The sequence below is a fragment of the Chlamydotis macqueenii genome, chromosome 30 (assembly GCF_036417535.1).
Source record: "Chlamydotis macqueenii isolate bChlMac1 chromosome 30, bChlMac1.mat, whole genome shotgun sequence".
Classification (NCBI taxonomy): domain Eukaryota; kingdom Metazoa; phylum Chordata; class Aves; order Otidiformes; family Otididae; genus Chlamydotis; species Chlamydotis macqueenii.
This window is the reverse complement of record NC_141585.1, coordinates 801,310-820,935: the sequence shown is the minus strand read 5'-3', so window position 1 is coordinate 820,935 and position 19,626 is coordinate 801,310. Positions and strand designations below refer to the sequence as shown.

General features: G+C 60.8%; 1 protein-coding gene across 1 annotated transcript in view; it reads right to left on the bottom strand.

The window, feature by feature from the left end:
* The window catches only part of WIZ (WIZ zinc finger), a 56,623-nt gene that overhangs the window by 17,923 nt on the left and 19,074 nt on the right, over positions 1-19,626 (bottom strand). Inside the window, 3 exon segments of the mRNA XM_086769026.1 lie at positions 132-497; positions 719-3,255; positions 5,707-5,767. Of these exon segments, the coding sequence (XP_086625152.1) occupies positions 132-497; positions 719-3,255; positions 5,707-5,767 (2,964 nt within the window).

Sequence of the window (19,626 nt, the reverse complement as noted above, 5' to 3'; positions counted from 1 at the left end):
ACACCCGGTGACGCCGACTGAGCCCTCCCCTGTAAACACCCCGCTCCAGCACGGCTCCGCTCAGCAGCACGCGACGCTTTGGGGAGACCAGACGGGTTGCTGGCTTGCACGGGGCGGTCGGGGCCACTCACCGTCTCTGTAGGACTGCAGGGACTCATCTCCCCAGGGCGGGGGGAACGGGGACAGCGGAGACCGCGGGACGCTGCACTCGGACATGGGCGTCATGCTCTTGCGAGGCACGAAGCCGTGAGCTTCCCGTTCTCGGCTCGGGGACGAGGGCTCCGCTCCCATCGCCGCCTGCAGCATCGGATGCTCCGCGGAGTTGGCCAAGAGCTCCTTGAGGATGTTAATGGGCGAGATGGTGAGCTCCCAGTTGGTGATGCCGAAGTCTCTCAGGTGGGCTCTGGCGTGGCTGGAGAGACCCGCCCGCGTGTCGAAACCGGCCCCGCAGAACTCGCACCGCATCAGGCTGAAGGTGCTCGGGTCGAAGTTGGCAACTGCGGAAAGAAGGGCAGACGGTCAGCACGGCCACCAAAACCCCCGGGTCAGGCCGCCGAGGGGCTTTTTCGCGCCCGAGACAACCGCACGCCACCCGCTGCGCCGCGGCCGCCGCGGGTCAGGCTGGCCGCGGTGCCATACGTACCCAGCTGGCGGGAGGAGCAAACCCCACCGATTAGAACGAGAAAATAGAAAGCACGCTGAATTGAATACATACTACCTTTTTTCTTCTTCTTTTGGAAGGAAAATTTTTGCTCAATAGCTTTCACTTCTTCCGCCGAGATGAAGTGACGGACGTTGTAGCTCACCCCCACTCTGTTGAGGTGGCCCCGCACGTGGTTCGCCAGCCCGATCCCGTTGTGAAACCTGTCTGGGCAGTAGGGACATTTCCTCTCCTCGTTCTTCAGCATGGGGGAGTCGGAGTCCAAGAGGTCATCAAGCTCCAGAGGACCCTCCAGAGGAGCGTCCAACAGGAGCATATCCAAGGGAAGGGGCTCTTCCATCAGGAATTCCCGGGAAGGGAGCGTCGGTTTCTTCTTGAAAGGCTTCCCCCGGGGCCGCTTTGTCGCCTTGGGGTGCACGTTCACCTCCTCCAGGAGGACGATGGGGACCATCTTCCGCAACTGCTGCTGCTGCTCCTCCGAAGCTATGGAAGAATCCGTGGCCTTCAAGGTGTCTCTGAACGTCCTCTTGAGGTCCAAGGCAGCTTGAGGGATGGCGACGGGTTTGATGCCTCTGTTCTCGCTCAGGTAGATTTCTGTGCTTACGGAGATCTCCTCTTCCATGCTCCCAGCGTCGCTGGCCAACATCCACTTATGCCTGAGCTCCTCCAGCCCCATGGGGTGGCTCCTGAGGCCGTCGCCTTCTCCCTCGAGGTGCTGAGCTGCTGCTTTTTTTTTCAGCTGCTGCAGAGCAAACTGGGAATAAGCTTTCGCGGAGGGAAAACCGGACAAGCCCAGGTTTTTGTGCGGGGCAGCGTACGGAGCTGCTTTCCTGGCGTGAAACCCTGATGTCTGGTAGTCCTTCTTACTCGCCCCGTTGCTTTTGTCGAGTCTTGGGTGAGTGAGGCCAAAAGCGTGGACAGCTTCGTAATGCGAGGCGCTTTCTCGGTGAGGCGGAGGGAAAAGCCGGTCCGCTTTGCCGAAATAATCCGTCTCTGCAAACCGGCCCGGCCTGGCTGGGCTGTAGGCATCTCGGCTAGTTCCCGGTTGATTGGGGTCATCCTCGTACACCTCGGCGTCCCAGGAGAGGTGAGAATGGGTGTACTTCATGTGCTCCTTGAGGATGTTCTCGTTGGGAGCCGGGAAGCTGCAGAGCATGCAGGTGCTGAGCCCTTTGCCGCTGCCGTGAGGCGGTGCCTGCATCTGCAGGGAGACGTGTTCGTTCGGTTTGAAGTGTTTGTAGATGCCGTGCACCGGGCTATCCCGTATTTCTCCGCTGCCCGTGCTTCCAAAGAGATTCATGCTCTTTGCTCCTTGGTCCTTCCGCTCCTTGACGTGCATCTTGGCGTGCTGCACGAAGATCTTGGAGGAGTTCGTGCCAAAGACGCACTTGGGGCACTGCAGCCGGGCTTCCCGGCCTTCGTCTGGAAACTCGTTCAACTTCTGGATCTCTTCGATTATTTTTTCCCTAGACTCTTGGTGGAGCCTTTTGTGCTGCTCCAAAGACGTGGGGTCTCCAAAGGCCCACCCACACTCGTTGCAGCAGAACTGACACTGCCCTCCCAAAGCGTCTCCGTCTTGGTCCCGCCCTGGTCCACGGTTGTGCTGAAGCATGTGATCCATCAAATGTTCCTTTTTCTTGAAGTAAATGCTGCACTCGATGCAGGTGTACACCGTAGGGTCCTCCTCTGGCCCCAGCTCCTCCTTCCCCTGCTCCTCCAACAAGACGCTGCACACGTAGGGCCTCATCTCGATGTCATAGGAGCTGCAGGGAGCGGGCTCCAGAGACATCAATGGGATCCGCTCCACCGAGTCTTCGGCGTTCACCGTCCAGGACTGTTTGCCGACAGCAACGTCCATGCCAAGCTGAAGACTCGGCTTCTGGATTGTCCACTCGGCCGCGTTGAGCGGGTTGATTTCGCCCAAGTCCGAATCAACCATCAGCCCCTTCCTGTGGGACGAGGAGCTCTCCAGGGATTTGGACTTGCCGAGGACAGGGTTTAGCGTTTTTCTGAACACCGTTGGAGTCAGCGGAGGAGGCACTTCACGCACAGCCCGTCCCCGAAAGGGCAAGTTGGTTGCTACATCTGTGGGCTTGCTTATGTCTTTGTAATGAGGACTTGGGCTTTTGTTGGGGCTAGAGATCCAGTCAACCCTCTGGATCCCCCTCTTGCTTTTCTCTAAGTGCTCTTTGCTGAGGCCTTCAAGTTGCTTTGGTTCATTTTTGAGATATTTCTCCTCCCCGCCGCCAACCGGTGCCCCAGCGCAAGGGCTGGGCGTCTCTGCTGCCACCTTGCCACCATCCAGGTCCTCGGAGTCGCTCTCCAGCTGCTCGGGATCCACCTGCACCGTATTTACAACCGGAGGCTCCAAGGCGAATGCCGACTCCTTTACGCACCGCGCGTCCTTCGGGTCCTTCAAGCCAGAGAATCTCTCTAAAGTGCTTTCTTCTCTCCCATCACCCGCTCTCGTCTCCAGGGCGGAGGTGTCCCAGGCGACGCTGCCGGACACGGTCATGTTTCGCAGGTCTAGGGAGCTCCTGGCATCCGCTCTGTACAAAGCCTTCTGGAACTCCAAATGCTCTTCGTTCGTGGAGCTGCAAGTGAGTTGTGAGAGTTAATAACCAGTTAACGGGGTAACGCAAACATCTCCATCTACAAAAGGGCTGTCCTGGACCCAGAGCGAGCCTGCGCGGTCTTACGGCGTAACACGGGCCGGGGATTTAACGTTTCCTTCCATCTCGCCCCGAATATTAAAGGCTTAGGAGAAAAACGAGCCCATCCCTCCCCACCCTCCCTTGGCTAGAATCACTTCTGCATCTTCTCCTGGGCTTGCTCCAAGCTGGTTTTGGAGATGGCCCTATCTGCTCCCCAGGGTGGCTCTGTGACGTTCACACCAGGCACAACAGGAGCGTTGGGTTCCCATCACCACGTCACCCGTTCCTGCCTTGGGCCAGAAGTCGTCTTCCCCTCGCTCCACCCCACTCTCTGCTTCTCCTTCCCCTTCCCTCGCTAACTTCTCAGGATGCCTGGACACCTCGTTTCCCCCTTTCCACCCAGCCCAGCAGGGAGACTTGCTCTTGGCGATGACTTGTTACTACGAGGCCAAAGAACAGGCCAAGGAGCTCTTCAAAGTTGCATGAAAATGGATTTAAGCACCAACATGGACCACACCAAAGGTCTCTGGGACCAAAGGATGGTTTGTCTCCACGAGTAAGTGAAAGTCCCTGAGCGATCCCTCTCCACCGCAGGAGTGGGAAGTCTGTCCCCCCTGTGTGGAGAACCCAGGTCACAATGGATCAAGGTGGTTCCTCCTCATCCTCTTCGAAACCTTTCCCCAAAGTTGGGAAGACCCCATCAAACAGCTGGAGAACATAACAGCCTCCACGGGGGGAGCTCTACAGCTGGACTGGGTGGCCCCATGCCACCCAGACAGGTGCTGTGGGTACCACCACGGCACCAAAGAAGCGTTGGGTGTTAGAGAGGGGCCGAGCAAACCCACGGGCAGTCCCAGCCTCGTGGTTTTGAAAGTCCTGCATTGGGCTTGGAGGCTTTTTCAGGGAAGAAGGGACACGGTGAGGGCGCAACAGAGACCTTTGGTCTTCTCTGAGATACCTCAAGGGACTGGAGACATCTGGCATGGGACCAACAGCTATGAGACAGGATCTAAAGAGCCTCGAGCCCTTCTGCTGGGGTGGGGGGAGGCTCGGCGGGGAAGCGGAGCCTTGGATGGCACCAGATTCCCACGTTGAGGCTTCTGAATTGGGGTCCAGGAGATCGAGGAGCCCCAGCGTCCCTGATGGCAGCTTCTCGGGGGTTTGGCAGATGCCTGCTCTGGGGCTGCGCACACTTGGGATGTCCGCCAAGCTGCGGAGCGAGGCAAAGCTCCTCCGCGTCCCACCCCTGACCTAAGGATGCGTCCCAGCTTCTGTCCTCCACAGCCCGCTTCACGGCCAGCTTCCCCCTCTCTCCGCAGCACCCGTGGCACGAATGCCAACAGCCACGTCCCGGCTCCTGCGCCCTGCTAAACCATCTCTAGGGAAGAAACCTGCCGGATCGCGGAGCCTGACACCCGGAGAAGCTCGGTGACTCGAAACCTCGTGGAAGGAGCTGCTCAGGGCCAGCAAAACACCATCTCCCGAGTCAGGTTGTGCTGCCGGGGAACAAAGCGCCTTTGTTGGAGACAGCAGGGCTGCCAGCTCCACAGGCTTCTCGCGCTGCCTCCCTCTCTCCTTCTTTTTAAACCTATTTATTTCCACCTCGTTCCTGGAAAAAGCCAAGTTTAGGGGCGAACCGACCCTCCCACCCCACCGCGCTCGCCCTTCCGGCTCCAAACTTTTCCCTGTTTTCACTCGAGAGAAACATCCGCGCACCGGAGGACAGGCTCGCCATCGTCTGCGGCGCGACAGCAGGGAAATGCGATTCCCACACGCACCGTGAACCCTGCAAACCTTCTTAAAAATAACTCGCTGTGGAAACCGCTGGCCCGGGAAGGATCCGTCCGCAGCAGATACTGAAATAAGCCCGTTAAAACGCGCCGGGCATCGGTTGCGTTGCTAAACGGGCCAAGACGGAGTGTGACCCTGAGCCAGGCGCGGGCCCCCGGTGCCGCGAGGAGGGGACACGGACCCCCGCTCTGCAGCACCCTCGGGCTGGCACCTCTCCGTCTGCGTTCTCCAGGGTGCTCAGAGCTACCTGGGACATCCCTCAGCCGCTTCGGGACACCCAACGCAACCAAGCCAAGTGTCCACAGGAGAACTGGGACGCCCCCAGGGGAACTGGGACGCCCCCAGGGGTGACTCAGGGCAGGCAGAAGCAGGGCGGTTTGGTGGGAGGCAGGACAAAACGAGATAAATTAGAGCAACCACGGCTGCTCGGCAGTGAGGAGGCCGTGCTGGCTGGCTCCGGAGGGACCTGCTGACGTCCTTGCTGGTGGGACAACCCTCTGCGGGGACAGCCAGGGAGATATTCTGGGGCTTTGCGTAACCGGAGCACCGTTAGCAAGGGGAGAGGTGCTCCCCGCTCTGCGATGTCCCTTGGCAACTTACCCGAGTTCAGTCCTGGGAGCTGGGGCTGGGACGGCACCGGAGAGGGCAGGATCAGGCTCATCTGCAACAGAGAGGAAAGCTCCCAGGTCAGTGCCCAAGCGAGGCTTCTTCAACGCAATTTGCAATAAACTGATTTTTTTTAATGTGTTAAAAAAGCTTTCCCAGCAGATAAACCCCCCCCTGCTCCCGCTGCCCGTCCTTCCCTCCTCCAGCCGGCTCCGGATTACGGGAGGATTTCCAAGCCACACTTCAGAGGGTTTAATCCTGCGCGCAACTATTTGCTGGATAATCGTTCCTACGGCTAAGCAGTTTAACGGGAAGACGCACACGCCGTTGGCCGCGCTCCCGCTGCCACCGCTCACCGGAGAGGGATCCGGTACGGAGCTACGGCCGAGCGGCTCAACAGGGGTTGCCATGGTCTGTTCTGGGAAGACGACCGGTTCCCCCGGCTCTGCGGCCGGGGCTCCCCAGTGCCAGCGCGCTTCCTCGCCCTTGGACTGGCACGCGGGGCGTCTCTGGGTGTCTGCGCGTGTGCTAGGCCGGTGCTGAGCATCATTTAGGGCTCGGAGGAGCTTTGCTTCGCTCCGGTGTTGGCCAAACCCCTGAGATGGCTCCTGGGCTAAGTCATCTCCATGCCTGCTCGCGAGAAGAGGCAAGGCAGGATTCCAGGCGGCGGCGACAGGCAGGCAAACGTCTCCTGAAGATCTGCAGGGTCTGCTGAGACCCAGATGCATCCTTCCTCAGGAGGAAGAAAGCCTTCGGCTGCGTCCGCTGAGGACATCTGGACAGAACCAACCTGGCCCAGGGGTTCCGTCAGCCGGGATCGAGCTCCGGGCAGGACGTGGGCGTCTCACTCCTCATGCCGGATCCCCCCATCCCGGTCCATCCCTGTCCCAGCTGCGGGGAAAGCCTGGACTCACTGGGTATGACAGGCGAGGCTGGGAGCCTGGCGAGGCCGAGGCGTCGCTGGGTGACTCCACATCGTTTCCTGCTGCGAACCAGCCCCAGGCAAGCAAGGTCGCTGCTGGGACGAGGAACTGTCCCACGTCCCGGCTCCCATCATCGTCATCTTGGGTCATGGGACGCCCAGCAGCCCGGCCCTGGGCAAGCAAGCCTGCTGCTGGGAGGAGGAGTTGTCCTGCGTCCCTGCTCCCATTGTCATCATCATCATCTTGGGTCACGGGACGCCCAGCAGCCCAAGAGTCGCCTGGAGCTCGCTGGCGCGGTGGAAATAACCGGGAGGCCACGGGAAGGAGGCGTCCAGGGCTTGATGGATGGTGCAGACCCGGTACGGATCGTGCCCGGGGCTCAGGGAGCGGAGGGGCAGGCGAGGAGCAGCTCAGCCTCCACCAGTGACCCCAAGAGCTTCAATGTCGAACGCAAAGATGAGAGAGAGCAGGATCGAACTGCACACCCTGGGAAGCGCTTTGGAAACGCGCGGCCAAGGAGATGGATTGTGCTCCCACGGTCTGCGGGCTCAGCCTGCGAGAGCCTCTGCAGCCCAAAGTGACCTCCACAGCCGCTCAGAGCTCGCATTTATTCCCCGGATTACTGGTTACGTGCCGTAAAACCAGGAGGAACGTGGTATTCAGACCACCGTGCTGGTTATGGAGATGGCGAAGGCAGGGCAGGACCTGCCCCAGAAGCAGAGGAGGGGCATGAAAAGCCAGGGGTGGGTTCCCATGCTTCCAGCGTCTTGGGTGAGCCACCTTAGAGGCGAGACTTTTGAGGCTGAGCACCTCCAACACGGAGGACTCACCCGGAGATGATGGGGTTTGAGACCCTTCATCTAGAAGGAACCTCTGGAACCGCGGACGTTGCTGGGGTTTATCTGCCATCAGAGCCCGTCCCGGAGAGGTGGCAGCACCCCTGGCTCCCAGATCAGCTCCACTGGGCTTCAAAATCATTTCGGAAAGGGCTGGCGGGACGCAGGGCCAGGCTGCCAAGGTCACAGGAGAGCAGCCGCGTTGGTTCAGGAAAGCCTGAGTCACCAACCGGCTGGGGTGGGAATGCTGGGGGAAAAGATGAGGGAAAAAACCCAACCCTCCCAAATCGGCCGATTTTAAACACTTCCATGAATCCCAGCGCGGGATGGAGGGGGCAGAGAGCACCGACGGCCGAGAAAGGACCGCGCAGGAGCCTCCCAGGGACTCTTTTGTTCTCCAGAGCTCCAGCACAGCTCCTATTTTTAGAAACTGTCTCCTTTAGAGGAAAACACGCGGTGATTTATCTTTCTCCTGATGAGCACGTAACCGCGCTCCCTGCAAATCCCGGTTTCTTGGAAACGGCGAGAGATGAGGGAGTTGAACGTCTCGGACTGAGGAGGCTCACGTTTACCCTCTATGGTAATCCTGCTCCTCTGACCACAGGAGCGCGGCTGCAGCGTCTCCCAGGGAGCGCGGCGAATCGGAATTCATTTCTGAGCTCCCAGCCTCTCCTCCGAGGGGTCAAGCGCCCTCGTTTCGGGGCCGCGTGTCTCTCCTCTCTGTTCTTCCTCTGTCCCAAGAGTTAAAGCAACCTGGCCAGGAAATCAAGCCACCGTACGAGCCCCTGGCCAAAACACACACACAAAGCCGGAGATAAGGGACAAACCTGCGAGTTTCCCAGCACGGGAGCAGTTACGCGGAGCTCCGAGACACGGCAGGCCCGGCCCTGGACAAATTCAGCGATGGTTCGTTACATAACACATCTCAAAGGTCATGCGTTGAGAAATACCAACAGCTCCAGAAGAGCCGAAAGAGCCCCGGCGCGCCAAGGCCACCACGGTCAGGGTCGATAAGCAGAGGTTAACGGCACGCTCGAGACGCTCGGTAGCGTACCACGGTGCAAAAGTTCTGCCTAAACCTTCACCACCACCCCAGAAAACACCAGGATGCACCTGGAGGTGCTTTTCCACATCGCTGCTCTTCATACGGCAGACGCTTCCACGCAAAATGTCCGGTTTGCTTTGTGTCGGAGCCACTCGACTAACGCACCAACGTGTGGCTGTAATAATTAGCGAGGTCGCCCTGCTGGGTCAGGAGGTCACAGAGACGTTGATAGATCCAGCGTCCCATGACGCCAGCCCGACGAAGGTCCCTAACCAACGGGAACTGGAGGACACGATGGAAGAAGATGGGCTGGGGGAACATGGGCTCGTTCCGCTTCAAGATGAGAGTACGAAGGTGCTGCCGACAGGCGCTAATTTAGGACGTAGAGAAGATGAAGCCAAACTCCCACTGGACACGTGCAACAAGAGGACAAGAAAGTCACAACATGGGAAACTCTTCCTGGTGAGAGCGGGACAGCTCTAGGACAGGTCAGAGGCGCGGGCCATCTCCATTCTTGGAGATGCTCAAAACTCAACTGGATGGCACTTGAGCAGCCTAACGTTGAGGTGGCCGTGGCCGGAGCACGGGGATGGGATGAAGACCTCTGGAGGGTCCTTCCAACCTCAATTATTCTGCGATTTCAGGATTAAAAGCCCAAAGAAGTTCAAGATTCTAAAGCCAAGAGGTCTTTTGGATGGTGGTATCCACCAAGACCCTAGAGCAGCTAGAATCAGGGAGAGGATCGCTCTTCTGAAGAGTGCAACCAAGAAACGACATCCTCCTGGAAGTTTTCTAGCCAGCTCCCAAGAGGCACCTAGCAACACTCCAAAAGAGCACAGAGGAGTGAAGATTTAAAGAAAACTCTAAAATGCTACTGTCTGCCAAACTTCAAACCGTGTAAGGCTCCATCCCCCGAGTACAACAGAAGGTTTTCCTTCCACACGACCCCCCAGGACGGGAGGAAGGACGCCTACCTGACCTCCGCATGCTTTCTGCGCCTCCTATCTCAGCGATAAAGCGGGAGAAAGGAGACTCGGCTCCAACTCAGCCTCTCCAGCAGCTTCCAGAGCAGCTGGGCTCCCACTGCAGAAGGACCGGCACTTCCGAAGGACATCGGTCTGAGGATGGGACGAACCAGTTTCCAGTGAAGGCAGGAAAAAAGAAGAGGCTCCTCCAGAGGGCGATGACTTGGTTCGAGCAGGACGAGACTCTTCAGAAATCAAATATTGAGCAAACTGGACAGGAATTTGCAATACCACTTCTCTGAGCAACCTGAGGGCTCCCAAAAGCCCTCCAAACTAGATGGTCACCCCCAAAAAGCCTCCACGGAGCCTACGCAGGCTCTCCCAGGCTTTGGTTTTTCCCAGCCTACCCAAACGAACTGAAAAAAGAGGTGAGAAGAGATCTCGTACCTCCTCTACGGCCAGGCGGAGGGACCTCGCCATTTGAGCAACGGCGTTAGGCAAGGGGTGAGCTATTGCGTCATCCGCCGAGCAACGCAAGATGTCGCAAGGCGTGACTGAGCTCTGGAATGAAAGACTCGCTCCTGCTTAGGGCTCAGGCTTTAATCTGGAGTGTTTAATTTGAGAGCCAGAGGTACCGGAAGAATCGCTCGTTGGCACCTGCAGCTGATACGGCTTCTGCATGTTGTAAATAACCCGGGGAAAAAAAACAAAACCAAAAAACCCCACAACATTTTGGCTCGACACACGGCCTTTCCCGGTGCAAAAAACACCAGAGCAACCAGCAGTGCCGAAAAAACCCAGGAGGCAGACCCACGCGGTGGGATTACTGCTCGACAGTGGTGGGAAAACACGGTGTCCCCGTGCCATGGCGGGGCCGGCGCCGAGCGGCCGGGTGTCCACCAGCGTGCCACCGCCCAACCCAGGCACACGGATTTCCGCCCCGTCGATGGCGCGGGTTTAGGATTGTTACCAGTGGAATGAGGAATTCAGCCAGCGGGGGCTATAGGACAGCCAAGAAACTGCGGGATTTTCCACCCCCTAGGCTGCAGGGGATGTTTAGCTGCCCGAAAACTCGCTGGAAACGCAGGGAAGCAGGAGCTTCGCTTCCCACAGCCCAGCCCCTCTCCAAATCCACCCCACGGCCCCCAGACTCGGCTCTTCCAGCCCGACGCAGCCATCCAGGACCTCTCCAGGATGGCATCCCTGCCGGCAGAGCCACAGCAGGCCCAGCCTGAGCCAGGCTTGCGGCATTCCGCGGGCCAAGGCACCGTCGGTACTTCTGCTCGGCGATCCCGACGTTCCCGGGCGTGAGCACGCGGCTGCGGCTCGAGAGCGGGTGACGGGAGAAGCAAGACACGGAGAACCCGCAAAAGAGGGTGCAGCCGGCAGCTCTTCCCTCCCCAGCCCGCTCCCAACAGGACGGGCGGCTCCCACGCGCGGGCTTTGCCCGAGCTCCACGGCAGAGCGCGTCCCTCGCACCAGAGGAGACGACCGCTCGCGCCCCGGCATCCCCCTGTCCCCCAAAAGCACCCGGACCAGCAACCCCGGTGCTCCGCGCGCGTCAGGCTGGGCCTGGGGCTGTTTCAGCGGCCGCCCACGCCAGGGTCGGGCTCTTCGATGGCGTTCCTGCCCCAGATCCCGGGGCAGACGCTCTTCCTCCATCCCAAGGGCCCGGCGTCGCCCTGCGCTCGCAGCAGCCGCTTCCCAAACGAAATCATTTCACCCTCGGCCTCACGGGAGCGACCAAACGCTCCCACTGGGGCCAGACGATCGCGTTCTCCGACCTTTTGCCGCGGCTCGCCAGGAGCAAGCCGGAGATTTCTGCCGCGCTGCTGAGTACAGAGGAGCTGGCGCGGGGACAAGCTCTGCCGCGGGAGGGCTTGGCCAGGGACACGAGCTGCACGTTTCCTCCCGAAAACCGGCACGTTGGGGTCGGTGATCCTGCGCGTAGCTCCGGGTCCCGCTCCGATGAAAGCTCGCGGCCGTTCGCAGGCGGAAATGAGAGACATTCCTCGCTCCCTTTTGCTGCGTGGCAGCTCCGGCCAGGACTGAAGGACGCTCCTAAGCCCGCGGGCAGGTGACCTTGAGGACAGGAGCTCTTCAAAGCACGGCGTGCTGGCAGCACACCGCGTCTCATCTGACCCGAGCTGGGCTGGGCACGGCGCTGCTGCGCGCAGGCGACGCCGACAGCTCCGCGTTGGCTCTGCCCGGGCTTCCCGGGAGCGGCGCAGGTCCCTTCGCCCCTCGGCGGGCGCAGGGAGCTGCGGTTTGTGTGTTCAAGGGCTGGAAATGCCCAGGGTTGTGCAACCAGCGCCCAGGTGCTGGCATTTCTGCTGCCGGACTTTGCACGGGCAGGAAGGGACACGGCGAAGGGCCCGAGCGACGGCACTCCGCGAAGAGCGGAGCGGATACGCGCTCACGTCCCCGACGCGTCGGCTCTTGCCCCGGGAGATGAACGCTGCGGGCTCGCAGGCCGCGGGATCGGCTCGTGCGGCGGGACAAACAACTGGGAGCTGCTCCTGGTTTAACCCACGCTCGGCTCTGGGAGGAGCTGCGTGCGCCGGGACTTTGCTCGGCTTGGAGGATTCCAGGTGATCGCTGCGAGGGGGTGAAGCAGACTCTGCTGATGAAAAAACGACCTCCAACCCCATAATGAGGCGAAAAACCCAGCGTGGGGGTAAGAGCATCCCGAACAAGTGCAGCTCGGTGCTCCTTTCCGTCAAATTATTCAGCCATCGACTCACCGAGGCCACGCCAAGCTGTCGTGATCCCAGTGCGAGCAGAGACATCCGTACGCCGCCCCTCTGGCTCCTCGAGCTGCCTAGCGATGCTGGAGATGACCCAAAAGAGGGGCCAGGACTGTGCAGGAAGGGTACGGGCAGCCGTGGCCCCGTCCGTCCCGTCGGCACCACGCATCCCGGCATCCCCTCCGCCGGCTTGGCTCTTTTTTTGAGCCGTTTCAGTAGAGAAGTACTGGGAGTACTGGTATCTGCAGGGAGGGACAGAGCTGGCTGCCAGAGGAGCGGGGCAGAGCTCTCCTCCACGACTTGACGCTCACCTCAACGCCGTGACTCACGTGGGATCTCTCCGTGAAGAGAGGCCGGGCAAAAGGCACCCGAAACGCGTTTTGGAAGCTGGCGATCGGCACGATTCCATCTTTCGGTCTGCCTCCCTGCCGTCGTTTTGTACCTGGGCGTGGAGACACCGCGGCACCGCCGCCCTTGGAGATCTTCCAAGCTGGACAACCTGCTCTTGCGTTGGCATCAGCTCTCCAACCCAAATCACCCCTTCTACCCAAAGAGACGTTGAGGCTAAACGAGAAGCACCCGAAAGATTCTTTTCCCAGCTTCACAACAGCGTCACGCCTGCTGCCCTCTGCCCGTTCCCAGTACTCCTCCAGACACAACCAAGCCGTCCCCCAACAGCTGAACTTCAGGGGGGAGCGGCCTTCGGTGGGGGGCTCAGAGACCTCCCAAAGCCTCGCTCGGGCAGAAGACAAAGCCACTTTGATGCAGAAGGAGCCAAAACCTCCCGCCTTGTGCTTCAGCAAGTCAGCCCGATTTGGGGAGCAAAACAAAATAATCCAGCCCCATTTCAATCCCCTCAGCGACCGCCCGCTCGGGGCGCGGGAAGCCCCGTGAGCAGAGGAACGCCATCTGAATCGGCAGCGTGTGGAGGGGCTGGGGGGGCATAAAACGACTCCGAGAGGCTGGAGGAGCAGCTCTGGATGATGGACGGGTCAGGGACCAGCTCTCCTCGCCACCCCACGAGAAACCCAAGGCCACAGGGAGACACCAGGACAAGGGGGACAAGGTCCTGGTCCCACCAAGTCCGAAGAGCTCTTGGCAAGAGAAGCCACAGCACCAGGAGCAGGAGACAAGGACCTCCAGGCGCCACCAAAGCCAGCGACACCTCAACAGCAGCGTTACCAAAAAACGTTAAGACAACCGTGAGCCACACAGCAAGGACGAACGCACGGATGCTTCCCACGGGAGAAGATCAGAGACCACATCGGCGCCGGGCCAAAGCCACCCTGTGTTCCCCAGCCACCAGCAACACGCGTCTCAACGGGCACGAGGAAACCTTGAAGCAACCACCGAGTGCCCGTCCTTCCCGACGGATGGGCTCTGGGGCAAGCGCTGGTCTCCTCCGGCTCCCACCTCCCCTAAAATCGAGCCGTGGTTTTCCACCCTCCCTTCGCCAGGAGGATCACATCTCCGCGCAGAGCTGATCCCGCCTCCTGGCTCCCCTCCTTGGTTTCTAGATGCAAAACAGGATTTGTTTTCACCCCGCCCGGACACCACAGACCCCAAAACCCCACGGGAGATGGTGGCCGCGTGGCCCCATGTCCTACCACGCGCTCAGGGACGAGCGGGTCCCTCTCGCCTCCGTCACCGGCAGCGCTCCGAGCTTATCCTGTCCCCGCTAGCGCAACGCGCTCTCCCTCGAGCAGTTGGGCAGGCACCGCCTGCTCAGGAAGTGGGCTCTGCACCGACGGAGGTGGGGAACGGCGCGGCTGCGAGGGGCTGGACGCGCTGACTCAGCACCCCAACGAGCTCCAGCTCGTCCTGGCGACCCGACCGCTTGGAGGGCGGCGTGCAAGACCCCCTGCGTCTCCTTTCCGGCACCCCGCTTGAGCGGCGAGGCCGAGCGACGCCACGCGGACCCAGGAGAACACCAAACGGCTCCGACCCCACAAGCACCCGCTTTCCACGGGGGGGTTCCCGATGCCACCAGCCCCGGTCCTGCTCCGCTCGCCCCGCGCCGTCACACCCCAGCTCCGCTCCCCCCTCAGAACGGGGACCCGGCCCCCGGCTGCCTGTCAGCTCAGCTGCGCCCGGGCACGCTCCCTCCAGCGGCTCCGGAGCTCGTTCCTGCCGGTCCGGACAGATCGGAGCCTGTTGCATCCATACTGAAACCCAGTGGAACCTCTCAGGCGAGACCTCTGCGCTACCGGGCGAGCCCCGATTGTCCCGTGTGCCGTCTCCGGGTACCACGCAGACGTTTCGCGGGACACAACGCCTCTGCTGCGTGCTCGGCGGAGGCGTTTGCTGCTCCTCCGATGCCAAGCTCGGAGATTTGGCAGCGGTTTGGCACCGATCGGCCTTTTGACGCTCAAGTCGAGCGCTTTTCTCCCAGCTCGGATCAGTTCTAGGAGCAACCACTCTCCTCTGCAACACACCGCTGCCCACGCACCAGCTCCCCACCCTCCGAGAGGTCCTCGTACGCGAGTGCCGAGGAAACAAAGAATCACCAGGAGATCCTCGCGCCCGGCTCCGAAATAAAGGATCACCCATCCAGCGCCGCGGGCGACCCTCGAGACGGCACCTGAGTTTTCACGCCGAGAGGGCAGGGGTCCCGTGGGGACAGCGAGGTTTAAACAAACCGCTCACACTGGAGGGGAAAAAAAAAAACCAAAACAACAACAACAAAAACCCCTAAACTAAGGCAGCGCCTGCTGTCGGCTCCTGCACGCGGGCCCGCGCTCAAGCTGCCCGAGTCAGCAGGGCTCAGGAAGCCTCGCGTGCTGCTGGACGACGGAGCCGCAGGAAGCGCGACACGTCTCGAGACGTTGGCTCGGCTCCCCGGGACGTTTATGGGCAGCGAGAGCTTGCCACGAGTTCACAGGTTCCGCGAAAACAGCTGGATGACGGACTGCACTGGGGCTCAGCTGGAGACGCTGCCGCGGCGCGGGGCCGGCGAGCACCGCGTCACGCGCGAACGGAAGCTGCAGGACCTCAGCGTGGACACGCAGGAGAGCCAGCAGCTCCGGGCACCCGTCCCACCACGAGCACCGGCAGTGCTCCATCGGAGAGAGGAGCAGCGTGGGGTGACGTGCTCGCCCGCCAAAGCCACTCCTGCGGGGAGCCCATCTTTCTGCTGAGCTGCGCCCGAGAAGGAAGATGAAGCCAGGGACAAGGTGCCTCATCTCCCCGCTCACCACGGGCTGGAGAAGTCCCACTGGGACGGAAAGGAGATTTTAAGTGTTTGGGCAGGAGCCACACCACCGCTCGGAACGCTTCCCTTCAGCTCTCCCGGGACACTGCAGCCCCTCCAGCCCTCGCAGGACTTGCCAGGGCCACCCAAGGGCAGCCAGAAGAAGACGTTAAATTTGTATCTCCCAAATCTCAACCATTTGGGCAACGTCATCTTCTCAGAAACAGCTGCGCAGCGACACGCGGTTTCTTTTCCAAGAAAGAGGCCAACCTGCAGGTCTGCGAGCCAAACAGCGGAGCCAGGAGAGGACGAGCCGGGTGCCTGGAGGAAGAGCCGCACCCTTCCATGACTGATGGAGCCGGGACACGTTCCCACAGCAGCCCAGGGACCTTGAGGGGGGCGGTCTCCACCATGGTTTCGGCCACCGCAACCCAACGGTGAGGGCTCTGGAGGCCAAGTGGGACCAAACTACTCAGGGTAGAGAAGGAGAAGCATCGCAGCAGCGTAAAACCCAGCACGACCCATGAACGCAGAGAAGATCTACAGAAGATCGTGAAGGCCACTGGAAAAAAAACATTCCGAGGAGGAAACATTGAGAGGCTGCACTAAAGAGTCTCCTGGAGAGCCCGAGGAGCCGCCGGTGATGTCTCATACCTGCTCCCGACCCCAAAGGGGGCATTAGAAAGGTCCTGGACGCGGAGGAGAGCGGGGCAGCAGCACCTCGAGGGAGAAGGATGGGGACGTTGTGCCAAAAAGCCCAGGGGCAATCCCAGGAATCGGAAGAGAGACAGGGACCATCAAGCACAGCGGGATGGGAAGCTTGTTAGCTGGATGACGGACGACCTGCTGCACCGGGCGATCACACGGGAGCTGTGAGTCACCAGCGGTGTAGTTGAGGCGAAAAAACAACAACAAAAAAAAACCCCTCGCAAAAAAAAAAATAGAAGAAAAAAAAAATATATAACCCAGCTGCGGTTTGCAACCTGCAGTCACAGACGGCTTCGAAAGGCAGCGGAGAAAAGCCAGCCCGTTGTCAGCAGCTTGAACTCGCTCCGCAGGCACCCGCTCCCCGCTGGAAAACCTCCGGCAAATCTAACGAGGCGGAAAAGCCCCGTTTCTCCCCGAAAGCCCGCACACGACGGGGCAGGGAGCCCGTGCCGAGACGCCGCGCGGGGTTTCATCGCTGGTGTGCGAGCGAGGTTAAGCGAAAGCGAAACAGGTGTGAGGAAGGGCCGCCACGGGGAAACCAGCTCCTCTGCCGCGCGGGCCGGCAGCGTGGCTTGTTTGGCTTGGCACGGCCGCGCGGGAACCCGACGCTTTCCCAGCCAGGAGCTTCGCTCTCGTTTCCAGCCGCCCCGCGCGCCTCGGCCGGGGGACGCGAGTTCTGCTTGGGTCTCCTCAGCTCCCGCGGCGTTTGCGGAGCGCCAGATCACCAGAGCCGTGCCCCCAGCGCAGGGGGTGGGACGCGGAGCCCAGCCCCATCCGAAACGCTCCAGGCGCCGCGAGGGAAAAGCTCCGGGCTGCGTCTCCTCCAAGGAAGAGGCAAAGAGCTGGCGGTGCGAGGCCGACGGCTCGCGCCCAGGCTCCAGATTTCCCAACATTTCAGGCTTGCACAATTTTGGGCTCCGACGGTATTTCCGAGGCTCCCGCAGAGCCGGGACGCGACCGCGGGGCAAGGGCGGGCGCTCGGCACCCCAAACCCGGTGCGGATCCTACGACCTGCATCAAGCTGGGAGGCCGACGCTGCTCCTTCCTCTGCCGCGCTCGAACCGCGCTGTCGCTTCTCGGCATCGCTTCCACCAAAGGCGCTCGGCCCACAGCGACTCTCGAGGCAGCACCAACCCCGTTTGGCCCCGCGATGGCAATCCCAACTCCCAGACTTCCCACTTTGAGCCCAGAAAAACCTCCGGCAAAACCTTCGCGTGCTTCGGAAAACAAACGCTGAGGATTGAACGGGTTTGAGACGCGACGCCCGCTCCTAAACGCTGCCTGCGTCGGGCAGGGAGGGCGTTCGCTCTACATCCATCCTCTAAAACAGCTCCCAGCCCCCCCAGAAGAGCTCCGAGCCCCCCCAAAAGACGTTTTTTTCCCCAAGCTCTCCTCAACCACGCCTTGTGCGGCCCCGAGCGTGCCGGCACGGCACCGGCCCATCTCCCAGCCGACGGAGCGTTGCAGAGCCTGGCCGTTTCTTTACGGCTCAAAAACGGCGGGGGCCGCCGCCGTACCCTCAGCCCTGGCGGGACGGGGATGGCCCTGAGCTGGGTCCCGCGTCCAAAAATGGCCTCTGCGCCGGGTTTTAGGGCTGCAGCGGAAGCCTCCCCCCCTGGCCCCACGCAGAGCAGGGTGCAAGTACCGGTTTAGCGGGGGATTCCCCCCCACCCCGGGTGTTTCCAGTTCTGCATTTCCCCCATCACCAGGCTTTTAACAACAAAAGGCGAGGGAGAAAGAGCTCTGCCCGAGGGCGCCAGCCCTCATTCAAGCCTTTCACCCGCGCTAAGAGCCCAAACCGAGCCTTTTCAGAAGCCATTCCAAGCCGATCCTCGACAAAGTTTCGTTTATTTGTTGGTTTTCTATTCCCCTTAAAGAGTTATCAGGCCTCCTCCGAATCCCGCTTCAAGCGCGAGGGATGCGCCGGGCGGCAGAAAGCTCTCCTCGGCAGCAGAGGACGCGTCCAGCGCCCCATGAAAGCGCGCTTTCCATCCAAGCGGCTTGAAAGGCAGCCAGGCTCTGGCGCAAGCTCATCGCGTTGGATCCATCTCTGTTAGAACTTCCAGCAGATCTCGGCTGCGCCCACGGAGGTGGCAGTGTTTTTGCCGGCGCCGGCCCCTGCTCGCTCCAGGTCCCTCCGACTCCCCCGTGGACGTTTTGTCCTCCCTCTGCTGTCAGGTTTTTGGCTTCGCCGTCGTTAAAACGGAGGTTTTTCACCCAAAAAGCAGCAGTGGGGGAGTCCTGGGAAGCCAGCACGAGGCTTCGCTCTCTCGCACCTGCGACGTCAGCCGGCGAGAAGGTCCTCAGAGGCTCTTTTGGATGATATGAGGCTACGGAAGGGACTCCTGAGGGATCTCCCTCCTGCCGTGCGCCGCTGCCAGCCCGTAACGAGCTGCCCTCCCGGCTATCGAAACGCGCCGTCAGCCACAAAGACCGAGGAGCGCTTCTCATTCCCGCCGGCGTACGTGCCAGAGCGTTCCAGAGAGCGCCGACGTCGGTGGGCGCGCCTTGCCTAGCGCGGGTGCTTCCCCAAACTGGGCCAAGAGGTTGGATTGGGTCCTCGCAGCGAGCGTGGGCTCGCGGGGCCACCTTGGCACGGCGGCGGGGCCAAGCGACGAGGAGATGGAGCCCAAAAAGCTGCTGAGATCCTTCCTCCACTCCTCCACCCTACGCTGAGAAGGGCTGGGGGGTCCTAAACACCCCGGGGAAGACCTTGGCCCCAGGATGAGCAAGAAGGGACCGGCCACCAGCAACGCTTGCTGGAAAACTGAGATGAGTTGAGAAGCTGATAAGCTGACAGCTTCGCCGTCCTTAAACTAATCCCTTTTTCCTACATCTTGGAGCCTTTGACGGCCAAGCCCCAGAAGTCTCTTCCCACAGAAACGCACATTTCCAGGAGACAGCAAGAAAAGGAAGGATGCGGACCGTGAGGAGAGCCCAAAACTGCAGCAGCACACCAGGTAACACGGGTACAAGCAGGACAAACCAGACGCGGCGCCACCGAGGGGGACGGGAAGCAGCTGCTCAGCTCCACGTTGCACCCTAGAGACACACCCAAGTGGGATGAGTGCCACCAGTTCTCCGACAAGAACACCGCAATTCCGCAGCAAGGACTTCACGGCTTAAACCAGCTAGATTCCCCCAAAACCACCAAACACCAGCTGGGCTGAAAGCTGGTGATGACACAAGGACATCGAATTTCCAGGTTGGAAGAGACCCACGAGGATGGCCAAACCCAACTCCTGACTCCACAAAGGGCAGCCTAGAAGGTAACTCTCCATCTAAGAGCATTCTCTGAGCTCCTCCTGAGCACCGGCAGCCTTGGGGCCACGGCCTCAGCCCTGCGGAGCTCGCTCCGGCGCCGGACCACCCTCTCCACAAAGAGCTCTTCCCTAACGGCCAATCTGAGCTTCTGGTGGCGCAGCTTTCAGCCATTCCCTCCTGTCCTGGCACCGGGCACCCGAGAGGGGAGGTCAGCACCTCCCTCTCCGTTCCCCAGC